This window comes from Heptranchias perlo, chromosome 5 (genome assembly GCF_035084215.1).
Source record: "Heptranchias perlo isolate sHepPer1 chromosome 5, sHepPer1.hap1, whole genome shotgun sequence".
Lineage (NCBI taxonomy): Eukaryota > Metazoa > Chordata > Chondrichthyes > Hexanchiformes > Hexanchidae > Heptranchias > Heptranchias perlo.
The window spans coordinates 80,387,224-80,414,857 of record NC_090329.1 but is presented as its reverse complement, the minus strand read 5'-3'; the positions used below and the strand labels follow the sequence as shown (position 1 = coordinate 80,414,857).

Below are 27,634 nucleotides of genomic sequence, written 5' to 3'. Positions count from 1 at the left end.
ATCTAGAGGACTAGACTACAAGGGGGTAGAAGTTATGCTACAGCAATACAAAGCCCTGGTTAGCCCACACCTGGAGTACTATGTTCAGTTCTGGGCACCGCACTGTAGGAAGGCTATATTGGCCTTGGAGGGAGTGCAGCATAAATTTACTAGAATGATACCTGGACTCCAAGGGTTAATTTACGAGGAGAGATTACACAAACTAGAGTTGTGTTCCCTGGACTTTAGAAGATTAGGGGGTGATTTGATCAAAGTTTTCAAGATATTAAGGGGAGCTGATAGGGTAGATAGAGAGAAACTATTTCCAATGGTTGGAGAGTCTAGGACCAGGGGTCGTAGCCTAAAAATTAGCACCAGGACTTTCAGAAGTGAAGTCAGGAAACATTTCGACATGCAAAAGGTGGTAGAAGTTTGGAACTCTCTTCCGCAAATGCTGGCTCAATTGTTAATTTTAAATCTGAGATTGATAGATTTTTGTTAACCAAAGTTATTAAGGGATATGGGGCTAAGGCAGATATATGGAGTTAGGTCATAAATCAGCTATGATCTCACTGAATGGCGGAACAGGCTCGAGGGCTAAATGGCCTACTCCTGTTCGATTGTTCCTACGAACGGGACTTGGTGCAAGTTAGAATGCTGGCAGCAGATGTTTGGATGAGTTTATGGAGGGTGTAAGATGGGAGGCCAGTCAGGAGAGCATAAATAGTCGAGTCTGGAGGTAACAAAGGCATGGATGAGGGTTTCAGCAGCAGATGAGCTGAGGCAGGGGTGGAGACAGGCAATATTACGGAGGTCAAAGTAGGCAGCCTTGGTGATGGACAGGATATGTGGTCGGAAGCTCAATTCAGGGTCAAATAAGACACGAAGGTTGCAAACAGTCTGTTTCAGCCTCAGACAGTGTCCAGGGAGGGGGATGAAGTCAGTGGCTAGGGAACGGAGCTTGTGGCAGGGACTGAAGACAATGACGTACCTCTCTACAATGTGCTAGCAACCCCCCACTTACATTATCTCAAACTTAAATGGGATTGGGAGTGTACACAATTCTAATAGCTACTATTATAATAGAGTGGGTAGCACTCTCACCTCTGAGTCAGAAGGTTGTGGGTTCAAGTCTCACTCCAGAGACTTGAGCACAAAAATCTAGGCTGACACTCCAGGCAGTACTGAGCGAGTTGTTGGTGCTGTCTTTCAGATGAGAAACCAAGGCCCTGTCTGCTCTCTCAGGTGGACACAAAAGATCCCATGGCACTATTTTGAAGAAAAAGAGGGGAGTTGGCTGCCACGTTTCCTGCACTGCAACAGTGACTACACTTCAAAAATAATTCATTAGCTGAAAAGCACTTTGGGACGTCTTGAGGACATGGAGGGCGCTATATAAGTGCAAGTTCTTTTTTTCTTTCTTACTTCATCTTCTATCCAAGCTAACAGGGTGTTCCTAACAAAGTCACTCAATAACTTCCAGCGGCCATGTTAAATTACAAGCATTAAATGCCGAGGTGGATAGCAACACACGATAGCCACGGAAAAGAAATGGCGATGTTATTATATGACTCGGAGGGGACATGCTTAAGAATGGAAAACTCACAGTTCAGCAGAGATAAGGATCACAAAGGTGTCGGCGATCTCCTCTCCCACTCGTTGCCTTTCTGATCATATTAGCAAACCGACTCCAAACAGGATTGCTGAAGCTTTTAAATGATTTTCTTGACTAAAACAAAGATTTTGACGGGATGCAAATTTTAAAAAATATAAATAAGTAAATAATCATTATTTGTGCAGTGTTCCCTTGTGGTTGTAGCAGTTAAGAAGTGAGATGCCGTCTTGATTCCCGTCCAGTTTGTAGTTGTGAGACTTCACATAATTCGCCCAATCTTTTTACTGTCAGACCACAAGGATTTTTGCTTCACTCACTTTTCCACCAAGTCAAGAATACAAGTGAAACATTTGATTTACTTGGTTCAGCAGCTCGTTGTAGAAACCTGTGTCTAGCTGAAGTTTAAAGAGTACGTGCCTGTTACTAAAAACTTAGTCTGTGGATGAATTTTGCGGTTCTGTACAACATATATTTATTTTCATTTTTGCAGTTTCAGATAAAAACTAATTGAATTTATATTGTGTAAGCAAAAAAATATTTTTTTAAACAAAAAGTTGCTGCTAGGATTCTTTCCTAAGTTTATTAATTTTAATCACAATATAACAAAATTAAATATACAAAACATAGGAATGAACAAATACTCAAAATTGAGCTCAGTTTTGGGCACACAATTGTGAATAAATATCTACATTTGCCAAGGCTGCGTTAAAAAGTTACCGACAGTTTTAGTTAGTGCTACTCAACTCATACACTGACATTCTTGCATTCTTGAAATTGCAGGCCTACTGGTACATAATAACTAGACAGTGTAATCTTAACATTTGTTGTATTTGTAACAAAATTTCTTCAAACTAAAGCAATTACATTTTTTGTAAAGATGCAACATCTCCATCTTCATCTTCATAGGCCAGCGGGAAGACTGATTTATATTCCTTTTATTTCTCCAAGAACAGTGACTGGATTTTTTGGTAAGCCTTCTAACATAGAAAAATAGGAGCAAGAGTAGGCCATTTGGCCCTTCGGGCCTGCTCCGCCATTCAAAATGATCATGGCTGATCGTCTAACTCAGTACCCTGTTCCCGCTTTTTCCCCATATCCCTTGATCCCTTTAGCATTAAGAAATATATCTATCTCCTTCTTGAATACATCTAATGACTTGGCCTCCACTGCCTTCTGTGGTAGAGAATTCCACAGGTTCACCACCCTCTGAGTGAAGAAATTTCTCCTCATCTCGGTTCTAAATGGCATACCCAGTATCCTGAGACTGTGGCCCCTGGTTCTGGACTCCCCAGCCTTCGGGAACATCCTCCCTGCGTCTAATCTGTCTAGTCCTGTTAGAATTTTATATGTTTCGATGAGATCACCTCTCATTCTTCTAAACTCTACTGAATATAGGCTGAGTCGACCAAATCTCTCCTCATACGTCAGTCCTGCCATCCCAGGAATCAGTCTGGTAAACCTTTCTTGCACTCCCTCCATGGCAAGGACATCCTTCCTCAGATAAGGAGACCAAAACTGCACATAATACTCCAGATGTGGTCTCACCAAGGCCCTGTATAACTGCAGTAAGACATCCCTGCTCCTGTACTCAAATCCCCTTGCAATGAAGGCCAACATACCTTTCGCCTTCTTAACTGCTTGCTGCACCTGAATGCTCGCTTTCAGAGACTGGTGTACAAGGACACCCAGGTCTCGTTGCACCTCCCCTTTTCCCAATCTATCACCATTCAGATAATAATCTGCCTTTCTGTTTTTACAACCCAAAGTGGATAACCTCACATTTATCCACGTTATACTGCATCTGCCATGTTCTTGCCCACTCACCCAACTTGTCTAAATCACATCTCTTTGCATCCTCCTCACAGCTCACATTCCACCCCAGCTTTGTGTCGTCTGCAAACTTGGAAATGTTACATATAGTTCCCTCATCCAAATCATTGATATGTATTGTGAATAGCTGGGGCCCCAGCACTGATCCCTGCGGTACCCCACTAGTCATTGCCTGCCACCCGGAAAAAGACCCCGTTTATTCCTACTCTCTGTTTCCTATCTGTCAACCAATTCTCAATCCATGTCAGTATATTCCCCCCAATCCCATGTGCTTTAATTTTGCACACTATCCTCTTGTGTGGAGCCTTATCAAAAGCCTTCTGAAAATCCAAATAGAACACATCCACTGGTTCTCCCCTATCTATTCTACTAGTTACATCCTCAAAAAACTTCTATAAGACAACAACATTTGCTACAGTCATTCACAGGATGGTTGGTTGAACAAAGCTGTTGTGAAATTAGCTGCAGAACATGTTTGAAGTTAGATGGTTATTCAAGCAATTTTATACATGTAATAAAATCACAAGTATCCCAATGTGTTAACTAAATTACATCTTTAAGCCGAAATTGCCATATTATTGTAAATGTAATGAGAAATGCATAGGTTTATATTTAAGACTCGGGTTAAGTGTTTCAGTTTAGTAAAATGACAGCTAGTCTGTACATTAAAGAACAGACATAAACAATTTTTTATTACAACCATCGTCGACAGTGCTATCAAGCGGCACTTACTCACCAATAACCTGCTCATCGATGCTCATCGATGCTCAGTTTGGGTTCCACCAGGACCACTCGGCTCCAGACCTCATTACAGCCTTGGTCCAAACATGGACAAAAGAGCTGAATTCCAGAGGTGAGGTGAGAGTGACTGCCCTTGACATCAAGGCAGCATTTGACTGAGTGTGGCACCAAGGAGCCGTTGTAAAATTGAAGTCAATGGGAATCAGGGGGAAAACTCTCCAGTGCCTGGAGTCATACCTAGCACAAAGGAAGATGGTAGTGGTTGTTGGAGGCCAATCATCTCAGCCCCAGGACATTGCTGCAGGAGTTCCTCAAGGCAGTGTCCTAGGCCCAACCATCTTCAGCTGCTTCATCAATGACCTTCCCTCCATCACAAGGTCAGAAATGGGGATGTTCGCTGATGAATGCACAGTGTTCAGTTGCATTCGCAACCCCTCAAATAATGAAGCAGTCCATGCCCGCATGCAGCAAGATCTGGATAACATCCAGGCTTGGGCTCATAAGTGGCAAGTAATATTCGCGCCAGACAAGTGCCAGGCAATGACCATCTCCAACAAGAGAGAGTCTAACCGCCTCCCCTTGACATTCAACGGCATTACCATCACCGAATCCCCCACCATCAACAACCTGGGGGTCACCATTGACCAGAAACTTAACTGGACCAGCCATATAAATATTGTGGCTACAAGAGCAGGTCAGAGGCTGGGTATTCTGCGGCGAGTGACTCACCTCCTCACTTCCCAAAGTCTTTCCACCATCTACAAGGCACAAGTCAGGAGTGTGATGGAATACTCTCCACTTGCCTGGATGAGTGTAGCTCCAACAACACTCAAGAGCTCAACACCATCCAGGAAAAAGCAGCCCGCTTGATTGGCACCCCATCCACTACCCTAAACATTCACTCCCTTCACCATCGGCGCACAGTGGCTGCAGTGTGTACCATCCACGGGATGCACTGCAGCAACTCGCCAAGGCTTCTTCGACAGCACCTCCCAAACCAGCGACCTCTACCACCTAGAAGGACAAGAGCAGCAGCTACATGTTCCCTTCCAAGTCACACACCATCCCGACTTGGAAATATATGCCGTTCCTTCATCGTCGCTGGGTCAAAATCCTGGAACTCCCTTCCTAACAGCACTGTGGGACAACCTTCACCACACGGACTGCAGCGGTTCAAGAAGGCGGCTCACCTTCTCAAGGGTAATTAGGGATGGGCAATAAATGCCGGCTTCGCCAGCGTCGCCCACATCCCATGAATGAATAAAAAAATATATAGACTAGTCACAAGATATACATCTGATTTCTTAGTTTAGAAATGTAATTAGCACCAATTTTCTGGGGAAACATTTATATAATAAAGGCACCATTTTAAGCACAATTTTGAGATTTCTTGTTAGGTACATTGTACAAGCCTATTACTAAAACTTTGTCTGTACATGATATATAAAATGTAGGAATGAAAAAATACTTGAAAATGAGCTCAGTTTTGGGCACACAACTGTGAATAAACCTCTACATTTTTCGCACGAGTGCTGATTGTCCCAATCACTACAGCGGGTGTCAAAACACAAGAGCTGAAATGAACTGTGTTCCTTTTTTTTAAAAAAAAGAACTACTTGAAAGGTACTTGTGTAAAGCCAGGTCTTTAAGTAATTAGTGATACGAGTTGGTTATGGTTATGGATATGGTCAGAAACATCTAACCAGATAGAAACAGCAAAAGGAGCAGCATCCAACCATCGATGGGAAGGCAACCAGAAACTGGCAGTGATTGACCGCCTGATGTCATCTGAACATGAAGAGTTCAAGTGCTGTGTCACCTGGTCAGGGTGGAATGTGTTCAGGCATCTCTGTTCTCTGTTCACACACACACACATCTTCTCTTCATCTCCATTTTCCACTCGACTAAGCGAGATACGTTATATTTTTTCAAATATAGGATTACTCCTCTGTGGGTGCCCTCCCTGCAGGTTTACACGTAGTTCAACCCACAAACTCACACCAGAGGGTTGCGTACAAGCTGTGCTCCAACATGACGTGTCACGTGACCTGTGACGTGTATTAGGAACATCATATAGACCTAATCAACTGTTGCTATTATAATCAACATCCTAGATAACTTGTGTGTTCCTGGGAGTTAGCCCCCTGTAAACCAAATTTAATTTAATCACAACATTATCATATAAATTAATCCCAAAATCAGTGTTCCTCCAGGGCCCACAAAGAATCTGGGCCACTGCTGCCTCCCCTCTGTAACTTATCTTGCTGGCGGCTGCTCTGGCCCAATTTTCAGGCTTCAATATGGTGAGCTGCATCAGGATGCCTGTTCAGCGCTCTGCAGCTCACCTGCTAGATTTAAACATGGCCGAAGCCTTAAGATCACAGGGATGCCTTTGCCGCCAGAATGGGTGGCCGACCAGCGCGCTCCATCAGCCAGCTTGCCAAAAGTCAAAATCTACCTCTCCCAGCCTTTATCTGGGGGCTCTGTCATTGGTATCATTGCATGCATTCATCTCATAAGAATCCTCTCATCTAATGAACATGAACATATCATCATTTCCACAATGAGCTTCATGCTGACACTTGTGTATCATTGTATGTCATCAAGACAATTGGAACTTCTCCCTTATTGTATTCTGGTTGCAGAAGACAGCTCATAACCAAAGAATACAAACTGAAGACAGTTCCCTTAACATATGTGCATTAAACCCAAATATGGAGGAATCACTTGCATTGGTAAGACGACCATAGATGGTGTCAGAGATGAGGAAGTTGGAGGAATACCACTAGGTCAAGGTTCGTACAAATCTTCTCCTACTCTTTGCTCCATCCTATTTCCTTATTTAGTCAACAAAGCATTGTTGGCCAGGGGCTGCAGAAGGTAACCTGAGACGTCAGCTGCTGATACACAGGCAGGAACGACTTTTGAACTGAAGTCACCTGGGTTCAGTCGCTGGCCTTGGCTGGCTGGAACTGGTTTGAATTAGCTAAGTTTTGTGAAAGACAAAGGAAATGTGATAAGACACAAGTCCTTATTTAGAAAAGGAGTAATGAGTTAATGCTACCTAAGTCCTTGGGACAGAGCCAATGAGGAGAAGACACAGAGTAACCAGAAAGCCTAAACCAACAAAAGAGAGAGACAGCACAGCTTGAAGAGATAAGATTTGGAATAAGAATGAAGGATCTGGGGCGTGGAGCCAGAGCGAAGACTCCAGAGACCAACCATCGCGGAAGTGGAAGACCCTACGTCAGGGACGTAGAGACGACGTCGAGAGAGAGAGAGAACGGAACGCCTGGCCAGCGTCAGCTCTCCTTTTCGGGTATTATCCTTTATATTCTGTGACCACTCAGGGAGTGTCAGAGAAACCTAGTGGGTGTGCGTTTAGATCTTAGTTTGGGTATAAGACTGTATAACCTGGTGTAAACTGCATGCCTATATCTAACCAGACGTATCAGCTATATGTATATGACCTAACGGCGTGAATAAAGTGAATTGAGAGTTAAAAGAGAATTGACTCTTCTCCTCTTTGTACGAAGCCAGTAAACGTAACCGGTGACCTCCGATCAACAGCATTTACAAAACTACTTTACCATGTCCCTTCTTCTACTGAAAACTTATATGTGAAGGCTGCTCTTGGGAATAACACTTGCATTGTATGGTGTTCTTCATGTGCAGGACAATGACTCAGAGCATTTTACAATAGCAGAAAAAAGGGGAAAGGGTTGGGGGGAGGGGGTGGGAACTTTAAGCACGGTCGAAGAGAAGGGTTTTCAGAAGATATCTTGAAAGCAGGGAGTGTGGTAGCCAAGTGGATGGTACTGGATAGAGATTTCCAGAGGCAGGAGTTCTGTGGCTGGATGAATGTCCAAACAAGCACAGTGGTATTTCTGGGGGAAACCCACTGTCATACTATTAATGAGGTTTGAACGAATACTTCACATCCAAACAGTTGCAACAAAGCTACATCAACACCTGTAAAAGTGAAAAGAAATTAAAAATAAAACAGAAGAGAAAAATGAATTAATGGGGTGTAAATTCTCTTCCCAGTCTTCAGGCAGTGCTCTTCAAAAGTATTTCACTCCACAGATCAGGCCCTAGCAATTTTGGACTCCCATTTTTTATGAATGTGTTAAAGAAACAGCAATATCCCAGGGAAATGCTTAAAGGACATTAAAATATCATTGGGACCTAATAAATATATGCGGTCTATCAAATGCAGCCAATACTATAACAGAATACTGGTGGAAACTTGCATGGAGCACTAACTGAGTGGAGAACCACCTCAACTCCCAGTTAGATTTTGCCCAACTTACAGCTGTTTGTCTTAGTAAAATTGATCGGATAATCTATACTGTAGAGTACTGTAAGCCTAGAGAGGGTTTTGAGTAAGGGATACTAAAGTAAAAAACGCCACTCAAAAGACACAGATTGGAGAGTATTAAGTGGGCCCTGATACCGGCAGGAGATGAACTCAACGGTCTGTTACCAAGAGAAGAAAAGCTCTTTTAACACTGGAAATGGAAATCAGGACAGATGTATAGCAGATGGCTGATCAGGTATCAGCCACATGACACTATCGCCCAAAGTCAAAATTATCCCCTAAGAGTCAAACATGTAGCATGGACTGCTCATGTGGAGGCTAGACCAGATAGGGGTGGTGGGTTCCATTCTCTTAAGGGCATTAGATTGCACATGCCACTCCACATTTAAGAAAGGTGAGAAAGAGAAACCAGGGAATTATAGAGCAGTTAGCCTAACATCTGTTATCAGGAAATTACTAGAGTCTATAATTAAGGATAGAATGACTGAACACCTTGAAAATTTTCAGCAAATCAGAGAGAGCCAGCATGGATTTGTAAAGGGTAGGTCATGCCTGATGAACCTGATTGAATATTTTGAAGAGGTGATTAAAGTAGTGGACAGGGGAATGTCTATGGATGTTGTTTGTATGGATTTCCAGAAGACATTCAATAAAGTCCCTCATAAGAGACTGGTAGCTGAAGTTGAAGCTCATGGAATTGAGGGCAAATTATTGACCTGGTTAGGAAGTTGGCTGAGCGGCAGGAGACAGAGAGTAGGGATAATGGGCAGGTACTCAAATTGGCAGGATGTGACTAGTGGTGTCCCACAGGGATCTGTGTTGGGGCCTCAACTACTCACTGTATTTATTAATGACTTAAATGACGGGATAAAGAGCAACATATTCAAGTTTGTCAATGACACAAAGATAGGCAGAATTGTAAGCAGTGTAAATGTAGCATAAAATTACAGAGAGATATTAATAGATTAAATGAATGGGCGAAACTGTGGCAAATTGATTTCAATGTCGGCAAGTGTGAGGTCATCCACTTTGGACCTAAAAAGGATAGATCACAGTACTTTCTCGATGGCGAAAAGCTCAAAACAGTGGAGGTCCAAAGAGACTTAGGGGTCCATGTACATAGATCATTGAAATGTCATGGACAGGTACAGAAAATAATCAAAAAGGCTAATGAAATGCTGGCCTTTCCATCTAGAGGACTAGGATACAAGGGGGTAGAAGTTATGCTGCAGCAATATAAAGTCCTGGTAAGACCACACCTGGAGTACTGTGTTCAGTTCTGGGCACCGCACCTTAGGAAGGATATACTGGCCTTGGATTTACTAGAATGATACCCGGGCTCCAAGGGTTAAATTACGAGGCGAGATTACACAAACTAGGGTTGTATTCCCTGGAATTTAGAAGGTTAAAGGGTGATTTGATCAAAGTTTTCAAGATATTAAGGGGAACTGATAGGGTAGATAAAGGGAAACTATTTCCAATGGTTGGGGAGTCTGTGACTAGGGGACATAGCCTAAAAATTAGAACCAGGGCTTTCAGGAGTGAAGTTAGGAAACAATTTTACACACAAAAGGTGGTAGAAGTTTGGAACACTCTTCTGCAAACGGCAGTTGATGCTAGCTCAATTGTTAATTTTAAATATGAGATTGATAGATTTTTGATAACCAAAGTTATTAAGGGATATGGGACTAAGGTGGGTATATGGAGTTAGGTCACAAAGCAGCCATGATCTCATTGAATGGTGTAACAGGCTCGAGGGGCTAAGTGGCCTACTGCTGTTCCTATGTTCCTATTAGTAAACCAGTTGGGTTTTTTACAACAATGCAGCAGCTTTCATGGTCATTTTATTATGTTGTCAGCCCACACATTACCAGGGTTATTGAATTCCCATGGTGGGATCTGAATTCTCAGCCTCTGGGTTGCCAGTCCAGTAACATAAGCTCTACATTATCATGCATTTCATATAAACAGGCAGAAGCAGACCTCTTTCAGCAAGTAGCAATAGAAACTAATCTAGAATTTGCACATCCTAATTTAAATGTATAAAAACATAAAATGTCATAATTCGACATGGGTGGGTTCTGAACTTGACATGTCAAAGGACAGGTTAACTTCTTGACAAAGGCCAGATTATATCCTTCTGACAATTAGAAGACCAATTCCACCTTGCCCAGCATGATCTATTCAGCTACCTGCAAATTAAACATCTCCTCAAGGACCTATCTATGCTCAAAAAAAACCTCAACTGACCTCCTAGAACTGTACCTACACTCCTGCCAATTTCTCACAAACACATCTCTGTATCATGGAAAGAAGTATTGAATCAGACCCTCAGAAGTACCACATGAACAGAATGTCCTGAGCAGAATGCGTGAGGCCAGTTCAAGAATAATATATTGACCCATTTGGCCTACGTATTCCACCCCTCCTTGGGGGATGAATATTCGAGAGACTACCACCAGAGGGATACACAGCCACACACATTCTGGCCCTGGCCCCTCATTCAGCTGTCCTGAGAAGAAACCCAGAAGGCCTTAGACAGCATGAAAGGCCTTATCATCCCTGTAGATCTAAGCCAATGTCTGCTGGGACTATCAACTAGAGAGTGAATACCTCCTGAAACATACAGACAGTGCAAGTGTTAGTGCTAGCTGGGGGAGCACAACCCTCGCTATAACAAACATGCAGATGAAACATCTGTTGGACATTTGCCAGTCAGAAAAGGTTATGTCTGGACTCAGGAAATATCAAGCAGTCTTCATTCCATTCCTGGAAACCCACATTCCCCAAACACTTCCCACATAAATCCAACCCATCCTCCAAGAAAGTCAGACTGGAGACCCAAACTAACAACCCTCTTCTAGTGCTGCACAAGATCGGTGCCCCAATCCTACAAGGCCAATCACCATATCTGCGAGACCTTTAATATCCCTTGACCCAAGCAAGTCGTAAGATTCATTACCAAATTGTCCTGACCCGCAAAAAGTCCATTGTCCCCAATCACCCTAATATATTAGTGTATTCTTCAGCAAGAACAATGTGCCAAACTGTACTCTGACTTCATATATGCAGGTAGTTTTTCTTAAGGATAATTAATAAAGGAACAATTCTGAACAAAACAATTATTCTGATGAGTTGTTTATTGTTGATTAATGATATTATCAGACCCCTATGACTCAGTAAGTACACCAGTTGAGCCATACATGCCAAGAAAATCCCAGTTTTCATGATGGGTTAGCAGGGGCAATACTGGCGTCACTTCAATTGGCTTCTATATATTACAGAGGAGAAAAACCTGCCAGGGTTAAGGACTCCTGTTCACTGGCCAGCAACCTTGTTAGAAGAGTGCACATTTGTGCATGCTGATTAAAAATAGGATCGCACTTAATTGTGATGATCCCAATGACTGAATATCCTGCTGATTCTTAGGGTTAAGTATTCCAAGTTGGCTTTGCATATCAGAAATTTGGCCTTGAATTAGGTATGCTCAGCTGCATGCCCAAATTCCTATTAAATGCTCCCATTCCATAAAACTCTGTCAGGAATGCTCATTCTTAAAATGTATCCCTTGCATCTAGGGTCACACAAGAGGTACTTGGAAAAAGGACTGGGGGTACGTTAACGCTCCTGGAGCTATACCCCAGCTTAGTCATCAGCAGAGAAAGGGAGAAAAGCAAAGAAAAACAGGAAAAAAATATCAAATGACCACAATCTATATGAACAAAATATTCTTAAAAGTAAAACTTCTACATAAAATTCAAATATGGCATAGTACAATATGAATCAATCTGAACAAATCAGCCATTCAACAAGGTAACTATTTGCTGTCAGAAGTATCAGATTATCTAATGTTTGTTTTGTTTCAATTTAATGCAAGGATGTCATCAAGTGATGATATTCCCACTTTGAAAGAGTTATACTTGGTACACCTTCATATTGAAATGTTCAATCATCTAGGAGTATATTCTTTCTCTATTTCCTACTCTATGCAAAAATATTCAGTGTGAATATAAAGTGAAAACACCTGCTTCATACCAAGACCAACTTTTTCAGCTAACATCATCACACAGTAAAGATATTCCTTGTAGTCTGTAATGCTATAATTAGAGTTTTGCAAACTGTAGCACTGTGGACAGGCGGGGGGGAAAAATTCAACATAGATTCGCCCATTTCTCAGGCGTATAATCAAAATACAACCTCCGAATTTCAGGTCAGGATCCCTCTCGTCCGAACGACGTCAGAATTGCGCCAGTAGCCCTACTGGATTGAGCTACTTTTAGTTGCCCAGGATGGCTGCCAGAAAGCAGCGGGAGCCTTATGAATGTATTAAAATTGGGGTCCTGCACCTGGTTAAGGACCTTTTTGCCAAATTGAACTGGGAGTGCTGGATACTTTAATATTTAAACCTGCCCGCTAATCCTTGGCTCCAACAGTCAGGAAAATGGCTCCCTCAGCAATATTTAAAGGTACCCTCAGCTACATTCAGGTAAGTCTCTAGTTAGTCTTTCTTGACTGCGAGTGGGCTTTTATGCCTGTTTCCTGGCTGTGTTGGCTGCTGGTAATTGAGTGTAAACATTTCGGGCCGTGACTTTTTGGAGTTGCAGGACAATCTCTGTACAGGGGGTTTTGCAAAACCTTATACCCTACCAACATGGGTGTGCTGCTCGGGCTGTCATTAGAGCTGGATAATGATGAGGAGGAAAAGCAGAAAGTCAGAGTTCTGAGACCTGGAGTTGCTGGGAGAAAAGGATGGGGGAGGAAAGGATGCAGGACCAGATCACTCATAGAGCCTGTGACTCTGAAGGTGATTGTGGCCCTGAATTTCTACACCTCAGGATCATTCCAGGCTGCAACAGGTGGCGTCAGTAAATTTGCAGTGTTTTGCTGCATCAAGCGGGTGATGGATATGCTCCTCACTAAGGGCAACAAATCCATCAGCTTCCCTGTAGAGGCAGCAGAGCAAGAAGAGAGAGTTCTGGCCTTCGCCAGAATAGCAAGCTTCCCAAAGCTACAGGGCATCGTTGATTATACCCACATAGCCTTAACTGTTCCACATGAAGAATATTCCTAAACAGGAAGGTCTTCCACTGACTCAAAGTGCAGCTGGTGTACATCGATAGAAATCGCATCACAATTCTCAAATGAACCATTCTAATCCAGTTTGTCATTGTACAGTTTCTTTACATTGGTGTTGGTTTGACTGTGCCTAGTGATATCACTCCAATACCCATGCAGGTGTAGAATTGGAGGGCATTCATCTGGACGATACAGAGACTGGGTGTGATAGAAAGTGGGACTGATGTGTGTGAAGGAGGGATGATTCAACTGAAGCGTTTGTCAATGACCTGGAAATGGAAGAGAGGGACAAGGGTTGGCTGTTTGTGGTAAGGGTTAGCAGAGACAGATGAGTGGCAGTTCAAACCAGCACCACTTTGTCATGCAGAGTGTGAGGGAGAATTTCAGAGAGAAGAGAAAAGAGTGTAAGTTGGCCAAACGCTCTGCAGAGCGTAACCTCCAGCCTCTCCCGACGTGCCCCTGCCCGCAATTTCCAACAACGCCTTTTCTAATGGGGGCAGAATGTGGACGGATGGTGGCCCTCCTCCTAGCCACATCTTCTCCCTGGTATTGTGTGCCAGCTTCTCCTGCAAGAAGAAAGGGAGTGTGTAGTGTGTGGCCTGTGAAATATTGTGAGGACATGTATGTTAGGGTAGAACATAATCGATGATGCGTGAAAGACGGCACAGGTGTGGGAAAGTGAAGGAAGTAATTGCGAGGACAGTAGCAGGTGCAGAGTGTGCCAGTAGCAGCAGGAGGAGTTTCAGTGACGTATGCTGCTGTGATTGGAGGAGAACGATGGGAAGCGGGGAATGGAACACTTGTGAGTGCTGGGGCTATAGAGCAAACCAGAGAATAAGAGAAATGTGAGTTGGTATTCTTACCTTCACAGCTCTACACAAATCATTAAACTTCTTCCAGCACTGCAGCCTGGTCCTGGGTGCAATGCTTCTCATGTTGACCTGTTCAGCCACCTCTACCCACTGGCGCCGGGTAATTTGCCAGTACACCCGTCTAGTGCTTGTTGGAAATAGCACCTTCTTCCTCCTGCTCAACTAGAACCTTCAGAGCAGCATCCAAAAACCAGGGTTGGGGAGGGAGGGGGGTCTTGCTGCACTTGCTCTACCTGCCATTTGCAATGTACAGCATTGATTCACTTAAGCAAAGGCAATTGCACCTCCCCCTCCCCTTTAAGAGAGAATGGCTGCCTTTAAATGGTATCACTGACACCTGATTTCCTGCCTCCCCCCACCCCCCCCCCCCCCCCCAAAATCAGTGAGCTGCCAATAAACAGCACAATCTGGCTGGCAGCTCGCCAATCTTAGTCAAATAAGGTACACACACCATTTTCACAGAAAAAGAAAAAAGAAAAGAAACACTTGCATTTATATAGCGCCATTCACAACCTCAGGGCATCCCAAAGTATTTTACAGCCAATGGAGTACTTTTGAAGCTTAGTCACTGTTGTAATGTAGGAAATGGGGCAGCCAATTTATGCACATCAAGGTCCCACAAGCAGCAATGTGATAATGATCAGATGTTTTTAGTGATGTTGGTTGAGGGATAAATATCGGCCAGGACACAGGGAGAACTCCCCTGCTCTTCTTCGAATTAGTGGCATGGGATCTTTTACATCCACCTGAGAGGGAAGTCGGAGCCTCGGTTTAGCATACCGTCCGAAAGACAGCACCTCCAACAGTGCAGTGCTGCCTCAGTACTACGCCGAGCTGTCTGCCTAGATTTTGTGCTCAAATCTCTGGAGTGATACTTCAACCCACAACCTTCTAACTCAGAGGCGAGAGTGCTACCACTAAGCCACTGCTGACACGTTATGCCCATTTTCCCCTCGTTTTCAGCGGAAGTTGAAGTTCTTCCCCATAAATGTTATGAACAAGTAATTCTGACACAGAGCTTTGTGTGATGAGAGCGTATATTGGGAATCTGGGCACGCATATTAGCATACCCAATTCCTAATATACAAAGCTGTGTGCCATGAATTTTCTGACACTGTGCTACTTGCAGGAAGTCGTGCAGCTGACAGTACATATTGGAAATTTGAGTGGGGGGGGGGGGGGGGACGGTGGTGGAAGAGAATTTTCGATATGCACTCCCGGTAATCAAACCATTCCATTATAGTGCAAAATTGGAAAATTACTCCTTTGAATCCAAATAACTGTCCCTGAAAACAACCAGAAAATGTGAATAAAAATAAAAGTAAGGAAATATTCTTGAAAAAAAACAGCCCAACTCTTAATGGTCTATGGGACCCAAAGCGATGACTCCCACTGGTGTCCTGATCCAAAACTAAATATCAGAGTTGTATGGGTATTAATTACTAGCAAGCATGGGGCATCCATATGAAAACTACACATTCTGCTGGACTTGGAACTCAAAGTTTGCAATACATCAATTAAAACACTCAGTTGGTTTATACAAAATTAAAACCCGACTCCTGTTGGTAATTATTGAGATAATTGAGAGTGCAGTTAATGTGGGTGTAACTAATTAAGGTTTCTCTGTATCCCCAACAATGTTATAATTATTCAAGCTGTAAAACACATATTTGTGAAATAATAAAAGAAAAGTGAATTTGTTTTTGTATTAATATTTACAATAGTGGGTCATGAGTCTTTAGAAATTAAATTCCGAATGGCATACACCATATAATCTTTGTAAATACTATAGTTTGTGCCTAAGAAAACTGGTTCATCTGTCATTTTGTTATCCACCGTCTAATATACTTTTTCCACATTTTAATTTGCCAACAAAATCCATTCACCATATACTTTACTGAAAACATGAAGCATGGGATTAAGAAGGGATGTTACTGCAATTTTAATCTACAAAAAATCACTTGGGATCACCAGTTGGCCCATCATTAGTTACTGGAAAGAAACTTGAAATTGAAATACTTTCTGAGGAGAACGTACTGTGGACAAGAGTCTGAAGCAGATACATAATGAAATCTGATGATAAGGGTATGATAAATATCTTTAGTGTTCAGGAAACTATAATCACAGGTAGGGACAGGTGATGTTGAACACAAAATCACAGCAAGTTAAATTGTGAACTTTTCCTACACAATAATAGTGGAAAGGTCTGGTAATCCATAAATTGGAAAAGAGACACTCTTAGGGTGCATTTACACTAGTTATATATAAAATCTGCCTAAATCCTGACATCAGTGAAGCGCAGCTACGGAAGAAGTCTCACTTTGCTTTGTTCTAGATTTATACAATTTTGGCATTGGTGCAAAGCAGAAAATATTTCTCTAATACTAATACTAATATATTTGTATTTTTAAAGGATCGTCAAAAGTAAGGCAATTATGATTTGAACTTGTGTGTACCACTTCAAAATGGTAGACAAATCATCGATCTTGATAAGTTGTTCACACTAATGAAAATGTATTTACAGTTGGATACTGGTTGTTACAAGTTTCGGGTCTTCTCTTAGATATTTCCTTGGATAAAGTGGCTCTGGTCACTTCCATAAGCAGTCTAGGCGCCTTACGTTTAGGGATGTGTCACTACTGTCCAGTATCTAACTATATGATAGTGTAGCCCAGGGGGCTAACAATGTCATCTCCTTGTGATCTAAACTGGCTATTCACATCTTTCACATGTACACTTCAATAGGAACATAGGAAGAGGAGTAGGCCATTCAGCCCCTCGAGCCCGCTCCGCCATTTGATAATATCATGGCTGATCTGTGATCTAACTCCATAAACCTGCCTTTGGCCCATATCTCTTAATACCTTTGTTTGACAAAAAGCTATCTATCTCAGATTTAAAATTAGCAATTGAGCTAGCGTCAATTGCCATTTGCGGAAGAGAGTTCCAAACTTCTACCACCCTTTGTGTGTAGAAGTGTTTTCTAATCTCACTCCTGAAAGGTCTGGCTCTAATTTTTAGACTGTGCCCCCTACTCCTAGAATCCCCAACCAGCAGAAATAGTTTCTCTCTATCCACCTATCTGTTCCCCTGAACATCTTATAAACTTCAATCAGATCACCCCTTAACCTTCGAAACTCTAGAGAATACAACCCCAATTTGTGTAATCTCTCCTCGTAACAACGCTTGAAGTCCGGGTATCATTCTAGTAAACCTACGCTGCATTCCGTCCAAGGCCAATATGTCCTTCCGAAGGTGCAGTGCCCAGAACTGCTCACAGTACTCCAAATGCGGCCTAACCAGGGTTTTGTATAGCTGCAGCATAACTTCTGCCTCCTTGTACTCTAGTCCTCTAGATATAAAGGCCAGCATTCCATTAGCCTTATTGATTATTTTCTGCACCTGTTCATGACACTTCAATGAATCGTTTTGAAGATGGACTGGTACAACACGTGGTACGACAAGACCAGTTGCTGCTTTATTTCACAGCAGGTGAACAGACAGAGAAACAATTAAGATCAGATTCACTAATTTGAATCAGTACAACCTGTCTTTGCGTATTGCAACAAAATAATGAACATGCTATGCTTCACCACAGTGAGTCATCTTACTTGACTTAAGCAAAATAACTGCTTTACTGCTCTTCATAATCCTACTTCTAACTTGGCCCAAGCTTGCCACACCACGTTCTACTTGAACAACTGATTAACTTTGCAATCTGACTGACTGCCTGTCTCTGCTTTTGTTTCTTATCATACTCTGTTCACAGCCAGAAAGGAACAAAGACATCCAAACACAATAGGTGCTAAGTGTTTATCGATTGCTGAGGCAGGCTAATGAATTGCTTATTATTTACAGTCTATGGGGAAACAACTTCAAAGCTAGCTCATCAGTATTTAAGCACCTATTGTCTCAGTGCCTTTTTAAACTTCTGTGAATACATTTGGCTTTAAAAATCCAACATTAAAAAGTCAATTTTTTATATTCCTTTCTGTGGAAAAATGGTCAAAAAGCTCATAAGTTGATAATGGTATTAATTTATGATTCATTGCAGGTGTCCATTTTTCACACGATGCTGGGTATCTAGCAGCACAAACTACACAAATCATCTGGGAGTGAATTCTGAGTACTTAGAGGTAGGTGTATGCATCTCAAAATGCATTGCATCGTTTTTTATATAATCTTCAAATATTTTCAGAATTTTAAGCTATGGGACAACAATGATAACTTACATTTATATGGTGCCTTTAAAGTTGGTTCTCTACTAACATTAGCAGGTTTGAAATCAAAGTTCAAAAAGTTACTGTTTTTAATTTTTGCTTCAGCTGTTGAAGAAGATGTGCATATCACATTCTTGATCTGATCTCACTGCTTGTCCAAATTCAGTTCCTGCAACTTACATTACACAGTGTGTTTTGACGCAAAGCCAAAATCCCTTCACATCAACACAAAATCTGTAGCACAACTGGGCCATAAGTAGATATGGAAGACATTCCATGGAAGACAGTGACCCTGGGGTGAACTAGTGTTGATTGAAAATTTCAATTGATTCGGCATTACTTACTGACAGCATAGCTTTAATATTATAAATTCTGCATGACATGCAATAATAGTCTACTAGTCATTTTGTCAGTACAGTTAATGGTGTCTAGCTAGTCAGAAACAATTACCTTACTTAATTTTCAGTTTTATTTTAAAATCAGGGCATCACCAAGTGCTGTCTGTCTTATATTACAACAGTTCAAATAAAAATCATTTGATTCTGGGCAGCGCAATCATGAACTCTGTATAATTGCAGGGAGTTGGAAAATGTAGAATTGTAGATATCTGATATCATTAAATTAACCAATCAGGAAAACAGCAAACAAATATTAATAGAAACAAATATAAATGTATAAATCTCTATCCTTTATATCGATTAACTTTATAAATATGGAATAATGCCTACAAGAAAATTATTCAAAAAGTAATTCAGGTGCACACTTTTAAGAACACCAAATTAAACTGCATTTGATTTTACATTAATTTACAATTACAGATCACAAACTTTAGCATGAGACTTCAGAAATTAAGCTCCAAATAGGATACACTGTGTAATCTTTGTAAACACTATGTTTTGTGCATAAGAGAGCCAGCTCATCTGTCATTTGGTTTGCAACATTCTAATATACTTCTTGCCTTTAATTTGTTACGGAGAAAAAAGTGTAACAGGTTGTATATAGTAACTCAATACATTATTCACTTTAAGCAGATACTCACCATATGAGATCCACTTTATAATCTAGCCTTTGGGACCAATGCAAAGAGCTTTTTATAGTTGGGACAAGGGCAATTTTACAAATTCACATTCCCAATGCAGAGCTTCATGCACCAGGACTTTGGGCATGCAGGTCAGCACACCCCACAGGACTTCCTGCACAAAAACTTTAAAATCCTGCAAAGCATATTGATCTCCATACCCAGATTCCCAAGATGCATTCCAGCACATGAAGCTCTGCTTTAGGAGTGTGAATTCATAACATCCGCCCTTATATGTTTTCTCAAATTGAAGTGATCCAATTAATAATGCACATTATATCATACGTTTTGGAATACTGGAGTGTGTTGCGGAGATCTTCATTGTGCATACCTTTAATTCCTACATGTGAATTGTCAAACAACTAAAGAATGGTTAGTTTAGAAATACATAAATCCATTTCTGCATCTAATAAATACTTTGCAATCATTCACAATTTGGATACAATTTTGAATTCGGGCTTTGCATCTTAATATGTATGTAAATTAAAATGGCCAGACTACTGATTGAAAGGATTTCCTTGGGAGGAAAAGCATTTTCTGTAAGGGTGATTCCAGAAGGAGCTACACTCACAAGGAGCACTGGTCAGAGAATTGTGTCTACAATTTTGTAGCACTATCTCCAACCTGCACTCCCTTCAAGTACAGCTTCTCCTTTGAGAATGCAGAATTAACTATTACCTCTCTACTTATAGAACTACCTTTTGCCAGCCTAAAGCAAGATATTGAGCATTTTAGTATCGCTTCCAATTACAGCCAATAAATGCACCACCAAGTTGGCACATAACCGATCTTTGTATTCACTGATACTGTTTGAATCAGAATTATGTTCAGAAATGAAAAACAAAGTGCCACAGAAATGCATTAGAACAAACTGGAACTCTAGCTGAGAAGAGTTTAAGCAATATTATTCAAAAATAGATCAATAGTGATTTCATTTTTTTAATCTTGGCAAGCTCTTAGATTTGATTGAATAAAAGTTTCCTAAATATTAAGTTTAGGTTTTAAAAAGCTTATCAGAATTTACATTTCTACATTTGGATTTGAAACTTTTTGTAACAGCCAAAGGCCAATCCCAAAGAAGGCAAGGCAACTTTGACCACGAGAAACTCCCTGATATAACATTTTGATGTTTTAAAAAAAAGTACAGACTGCATAATTAATGCTTCCATTTTAAAAGGAGGAGCCATAGAATTTACAGATATCTATAGAATCTCCTCTATATAAATACAGCAGTATTTATCACTTGAAAGTATACCAATGTCTTACTCTCCACCATTTCAGAGGACAACTTGTTGAGGAACCTTTACTGAAGCAAGGTCCAGAAGACAACATACACTGGTATGTTTCATTTACAATCATGTTAACATACAAAAAAATGAGGAAACCAATGGGTAAACTCACAGATTCTGTCTGCAGTGACATTCTGCCTTCACTTTAATCTATCTAAAAATGATCATATTTCTCATAATCCTGCTTCCAAACTGCAGCTTGGCACCAAGCTATTTAGCAAGGTATGGTCTGAGAAAACGACCAACAAGTTTTAAAACTGAACGCCTCATGTAACACCTTTCAGCTTTGATCATGAGTATCATTTAGTATTTAGAAGGGTACCACATATTTGGAATAAAAATACTTTGTGCAGGTTTTAAATCCAAAGATTTAAATCAGACCATCTGGTATATTTTCCCCTTGCAATTGATGTGAGTAAAAAAGTCAGTGCAAGCTTAAAACAGAAAATTATTTTATTATCACACCGACTTTTTTGCTTAAGAAAAAACTGAAGCAAAACATACTCCATTGCCTCAACCATTCAATTTGGCAATGAGTTCTTACAATTTTACTGAATGCTTTTAAATTCAATTACCTTGAATCCTGTTTTCTACTAAAGCTTTTAACAATTGCTACTTTTTACCTTACAGATGCAAACATGGTTTCAAAAGAAATTGGTGCACTTCTGCTATTGCTGCCTTTGAACCTGGTTTATGGAACAGACTTCATCAGATATGTCTATCCAGCCTATAATATAAAAAGCTATGGAGGTAAGTTTATATTTCATCAGGAAATATTTATTCAAGATAGCTGCAGCTTGTACTATATGGTATTATGCCATATTCAGACAAAATTAGTTCCAATTTTAGTGCAAGATGATCACTGGTGTTATTTTAAGTGTGGTTACACTTTATGTTGAAGTTATATACCTTATTTTACATTCTAAGATCGAACAACACTCCTCTAGCTTGGGGGAAGGGATAGAGAAATAAAATAAAAAATGTCATTCTGAACTAGTTTATATGCAAAGCATAAGTATCATTGGTTATCAAGCTCTACAACATTCATTCCCTCAGGAGAAGTACTTTAGAGATCCCTAGACACTGAAACTAGGTCCTCACTATGTGGGAAATCATGGGTCATGATCCACATCCAAACAGCCTCATGGCATATTGCCTCAAAGCTTTAACTCACTGCACTAAAAATGCTACTTCCACACCATACTTTTATTTAAAAAGTCATGCAGAATGCTTTCAAATGCCAAAATCAGCCCACGGGTAATATGTCAACTTGGCTCAGTGGTAACTCTCACCTCTTAGTCAGAAGGTTGTGGGTTCAAGCCCCACTCCAGCACTTCAACACACAACCTAGGCAGACACTTCAGTGTAGTGCTGATGGAGTGGTGCATTGTAAGAGGTGCCTCCTCTTAGATAAAACATTAAACTTAGGCCCCAGCTGCCTATTCAGATGGATGTAAAAGATCCCATGGAGCTATTCAAAGAAGAGCAGGGGCATTTTCTTCATATCCTGTTTAACCTTTATCCCTCAATGAGCATTACCAAAATAGATAAATTGGTCATTTATCGCAGCATTGCTGTGTGTAAATTAGCTGCCACATTGACCTACATAACAACAGTGACTACACTTCAAAATGTAACTCATTGGCTGTGAAGGGATTTAGGACGTCCTGAAGATGTGAAAGGTGCTATCTTAATACAAGTACTATCTTCTTTTGTATGGTTTCCAAAAAAACTTGGCAACAATAGATATCAGATTGCTGTGTTCAGATATTCTATTTGTTAGTAATGCAGGCTCCAATAAGCAACAGCATTTCTAATTTGCTTAGATGATTTGCATATGAAATGTACTAAATAAAAAAAAGAGACTTATTATTTTTGAAAATTGAACTTTATTTCTAAAATATAATTAACCCACATGGATGAAATTTAATTGACAATTGATAACATTTTTAAAAAACCTTTTATTAAAAATAATATTCATACTCTGTCACAAGTATTTAATTTTGCTAAGATACACACGGAACTTGCACATCTTCAATACGTATTTATACCCATGAATATAACTGTGAAGTAGAAATAATGAGTAGGAGTAATAATCAATCCATGAATCAAAGTTAATTCTGTATCTCTAATAATAGTTATAAACAGACTGTTTTTTCATGCTTATCAAACCTGTTAGTGTATCTTTTACTACAATAAACTATTTTAAAGGCATTTTCTGACCTTTAGCTGAACTATGGATACTCAACTAGTAATGGGTAATGATTGTCACTGAGAACCAATGCCTCATTTTTTGTACTTTGCAAACCAGTTTTAAAATTACGTGCAAACTCCTCGGACTACCAGTAAGAAGATTCTGCACCACTTTTCATTTTTAGATGTCACATAGAATTACATAGAATGTACAGCACAGAATCAGGCCACTCGGCCCAACAGGTCTTTGCCAGTATTTATGCTCCACACAAGCCTCCTCCCTCCCTACTTATCCAACCCTATCAGCATATCCTTCTATTACTTTCTTCTTCATGTGTTTATTTAGATTCCCATTAAATGCATCTATGCCAGTCGCCTCAACTACTTCTTGTGGTAGCGAGTTCCAAATTCTAACCACTCTCTGGGTAAAGAAGTTTCTCCTGAATTCTCTATTGAATTTATTAGCGAATATCTTATATTGATGACCCCTAATTCTGGTCTCCCCGCAAGTGGAAACATCTTCTCCACGTCTACCCTATGAAACCATTTCATAATCTTAAAGACTTCTATCAGGTCACCCCTCAGTCTTCTCTTTTCTGGAGAGAAGGGCCTCTTTCCTGATAGGTATAACCTCTCATTTCTGGTATCATCCTGGTAAATCTTTTTTTGCACCTTCTGCAGTGCTTCTATATACTTTATATAATATAGAGACCAGAGAACAGTTCTATTACTGATTTATGGAAAAGCCATTTTTAATGAAATCTGGACTGCTTCACCACACCAGTTAACTGTGAAAACAGCAGTACCCCCATCGCAATTCTAAAAATATGACTAATCATTTGAACAGTAAGCCATGGATTTCTCATACTTTCTTTTCTTTGACTCTTGTCTGTAACATTCACAGCTATAAATCTTCTATAAATCTTTTCCCAAAGGTAGGGGAGTCTATAACGAGGGGGCATAGATTTAAGGTGAGAGGGGAGAGATACAAAAGGGTCCAGAGGGGCAATTTTTTCACTCAAAGGGTGGTGAGTGTCTGGAACGAGCTGCCAGAGGCAGTAGTGGAGGCGGGTACAATTTTGTCTTTTAAAAAGCATTTGGACAGTTACATGGGTAAGATGGGTATAGAGGGATATGGGCCAAGTGCAGGCAATTGGGACTAGCTTAGTGGTATAAACTGGGCGACACGGACATGTTGGGCCGAAGGGCCTGTTTCCATGTTGTAACTTCTATGATTCTATGATTCTATAATGACACAATGTTATTCATTACAAACCCGTGTCTCTGGTGAATTTTGTACTCCTCAAGGTGAAAGATGTCAATGTTTGGAAATGGAACTTTCCAATTTCAGGCACCCACTGTCAGCATCCAAGTGGATACAGCATGGTTAGATGCAGAGCAAAGTTCCATCTATTGTATCAAACAATCCACCTCAAGATCAACCTCAGAAGAACATTGCCTACGAAAGCTGTGTGATATTTTGCACAGCTCACAGAAATTATCTGAATGAGATTGCCAATTTATTGCCATAAGGAACTTAGCAAGACTGCCCAAATTAATTTCACATAGGTCCCCTAAAGCCAAACAGAATAAATCACCATTGCATCAATCTGAGCTGGATCAGAATCCGGATCCCAGAGAATGAAAGACTCTCAGGACTTTTTTAAAAATTCGTTCATGGGATGTGGGCGTCGCTGGCGAGGCCAGCATTTATTGCCCATCCCCAATTGCCCTTGAGAAGGTGGTGGTGAGCCGCCTTCTTGAACCACTGCAGTGCGTGTGGTGAAGGTTCTTCCACAGTGCTGTTAGGAAGGGAGTTCCAGGATTTTGGCCCAGCGACGATAAAGGAACGGCGATATATTTCCAAGTCGTGATGGTGTGTGAAATGGAGGGGAACGTGCATGTGGTGTTGTTCCCATGTGTCTGCTGCTCTTGTCCTTCTAGGTGGTAGAGGTCGCGGGTTTCGGAGGTGCTGTCGAGGAAGCCTTGACGAGTTGCTGCAGTGCATCCTGTGGATGGTACACACTGCAGCCACAGTGCACCGGTGGTGAAGGGAGTGAATGTTTAGGGTGGTGGATGGGGTGCCAATAAAGCGGGCTGCTTTGTCCTGGATGGTGTCAAGCTTCTTGAGTGTCGTTGGAGCTGTACTCATCCAGGCAAGTGGAGAGTATTCCATCACACTCCTGACTTGTGCCTTGTAGATGGTGGAAAGGCTTTGGGGAGTCAGGAGGTGAGTCACTCACTGCAGAATACCCAGCCTCTGACCTGCTCTTGTAGCCACAGTATATATATGTGACTGGTCCAGTTAAGTTTTTGGTCAATGGTGACCCCCAGGATGTTGATGGTGGGGGATTTGGTGATGGTAATGCTGTTGAATGTCAAGGGGAGGTGGTTAGACTCTCTCTTGTTGGAGATGGTCATTGCCTGGCACTTCTATGGCGCAAATCTTACTTGCCACTTATCAACCCAAGCCTGGATGTTGTCCAGGTCTTGCTGCATGTGGACTTGAACTGCTTGATTATCTGAGGGGTTGTGAATGCAACTGAACACTGTGCAATCATCAGCGAACATCCCCATTTCTGATCTTATGATGGAGGGAAGGTCATTGATGAAGCAGCTGAAGATGGTTGGGCCTAGGACGCTGCCTTGAGGAACTCCTGCAGCAATGTCCTGGGGCTGAGATGATTGGCCTTCAACAACCACTACCATCTTCTTTTGTGCTAGGTATGACTCCAGCCACTGGAGAGTTTTCCCCCTGATTCCCATTGACTTCAATTTTACTAGTGCTCCTTGGTGCCACATTCAGTCAAATGCTGCCATGATGTCAATGGCAGTCACTCTCACCTCATCTCTGGAATTCAGCTCTTTTGTCCATGTTTGGATCAAGGCTGTAATGAGGTCTGCAGCCGAGTGGTCCTGTTGGAGCCCAAACTGAGCATCGGTGAGCAGGTTATTGGTGACTAAGTGCTGCTTGATAGCACTGTCGACGACACCTTCCATCACTTTGCTGATGATTGAGAGTAGACTGATGGGGCGGTAATTGGCCGGATTGGATTTGTCCTGCTTTTTGTGGACAGGACATACCTGGGCAATTTTGCACGTTGTCGGGTAGATGCCAGTGTTGTAGCTGTACTGGAACAGCTTGGCTAAAGACGCAGCTAGTTCTGGAGCACAAGTCTTCAGCATCACAGCCGGGATGTTGTCGGGGCCCATAGCCTTTGCTGTATCCAGTGCACTCAGTACTTTATCTGTAAAGTAGCATTTTGAACTGGGGGTGCAAGTAAAATCTGATGGTCAACACTTTAAAATAAGATTTTGAATCTTCGATTTTGAATCTTCGATTTTTAAGTAGATATGTTGATTAAGGATGGATTTCAGCACATTGTAACATAATGATGTTGCTATGTGGTCTCATTGTAGCTCTTTGGTAACTCGCACTTATGAGCTACTGGGGTATGACTAGGAATGAGCAATTTGTCGCAAGTTCAACTAATGCTGAAATTTGAAGATTTTCTGACAGGTGACAAACATATATGTTACCACTATTTTTTTTAAGAAAAACATTGTGTCAGTAGTTTGAACAGAAAGTATTCCCACCTAGACTTCAGGAGGAAATAACTGCTAAGAGGCATCAAAAGAGCAAATCAAACAAGTCAGAACAAAGTGTAGTAACTTCGAAAAGCTACAACAATATTTGTATTTGTCACCAGATAATGCACAGATTTTTTCTCAATCAATTCACAATGTTGAACTTACAAATAGTTCACTAGTGCAAATGCAGTGAGTCAGAGGTTGTAATTAAGAATGTCTATTTCTGTAACATGGCATTATTACTTTTAACTATAACTTGAAGCTTCAGTCTGATGTTTTCAATACTTAAAGTAAGCATGCAACTTCTAATGTGTATGCAAGGCATAAGTCCAAAGTCACTTTAAATAGGTCTTTTGGGTTTAATTTGTCAAAGCCCAAATTTGCCCTGCTAAAATGCACAGACATTTTCTATATTCCACCTTATGTTTAGGTGGAATGCAAACAGCACTGATCAGTCCCTGCCACAAAGATAATTGGCATTTCTTTTTAACTTGAGGGGAGGAGGCATTTGATTTTTGGTGACTTAGTGTGCACTGATTTTTCCAGGTTCCAGAAGAAACCCAACTTCGTTGGTGTAGTATGCATCCATTATCATTATTCTTTTTTGGGTATTTGATCCCTGGAAGCAAAAATAGACTATCATCCATTATCTCAACCAGTGTTGGCAGACTCACCAGTCTGACAAAGAGGGAAGATGCCTTTCTATGGCAATAAACTGAGTATATGCTCAATTCTGTAACAGTGCTGTGTGGGCTATACGATCATCCATGCTCCCCAGTGATTTAGAGATTTATGGCAGTCTATAAGACATTATTTGGATTTACCTTCA

General features: G+C 41.1%; 2 protein-coding genes across 5 annotated transcripts in view; one reads left to right on the top strand and one right to left on the bottom strand.

Moving 5' to 3' along the window:
• nt5dc1 (5'-nucleotidase domain containing 1) overlaps positions 1-27,634 on the bottom strand; it is a 568,661-nt gene that overhangs the window by 426,986 nt on the left and 114,041 nt on the right. The window lies entirely within an intron of this gene.
• LOC137321546 (collagen alpha-1(I) chain-like) overlaps positions 14,211-27,634 on the top strand; it is a 90,036-nt gene continuing 76,612 nt past the window's right edge. The window contains exons 1-4 of the mRNA XM_067983942.1: positions 14,211-14,312; positions 16,848-16,858; positions 18,489-18,570; positions 21,621-21,771. Of these exons, the coding sequence (XP_067840043.1) occupies positions 14,211-14,312; positions 16,848-16,858; positions 18,489-18,570; positions 21,621-21,771 (346 nt within the window). The remainder of the gene's footprint in view (positions 14,313-16,847; positions 16,859-18,488; positions 18,571-21,620; positions 21,772-27,634) is intronic.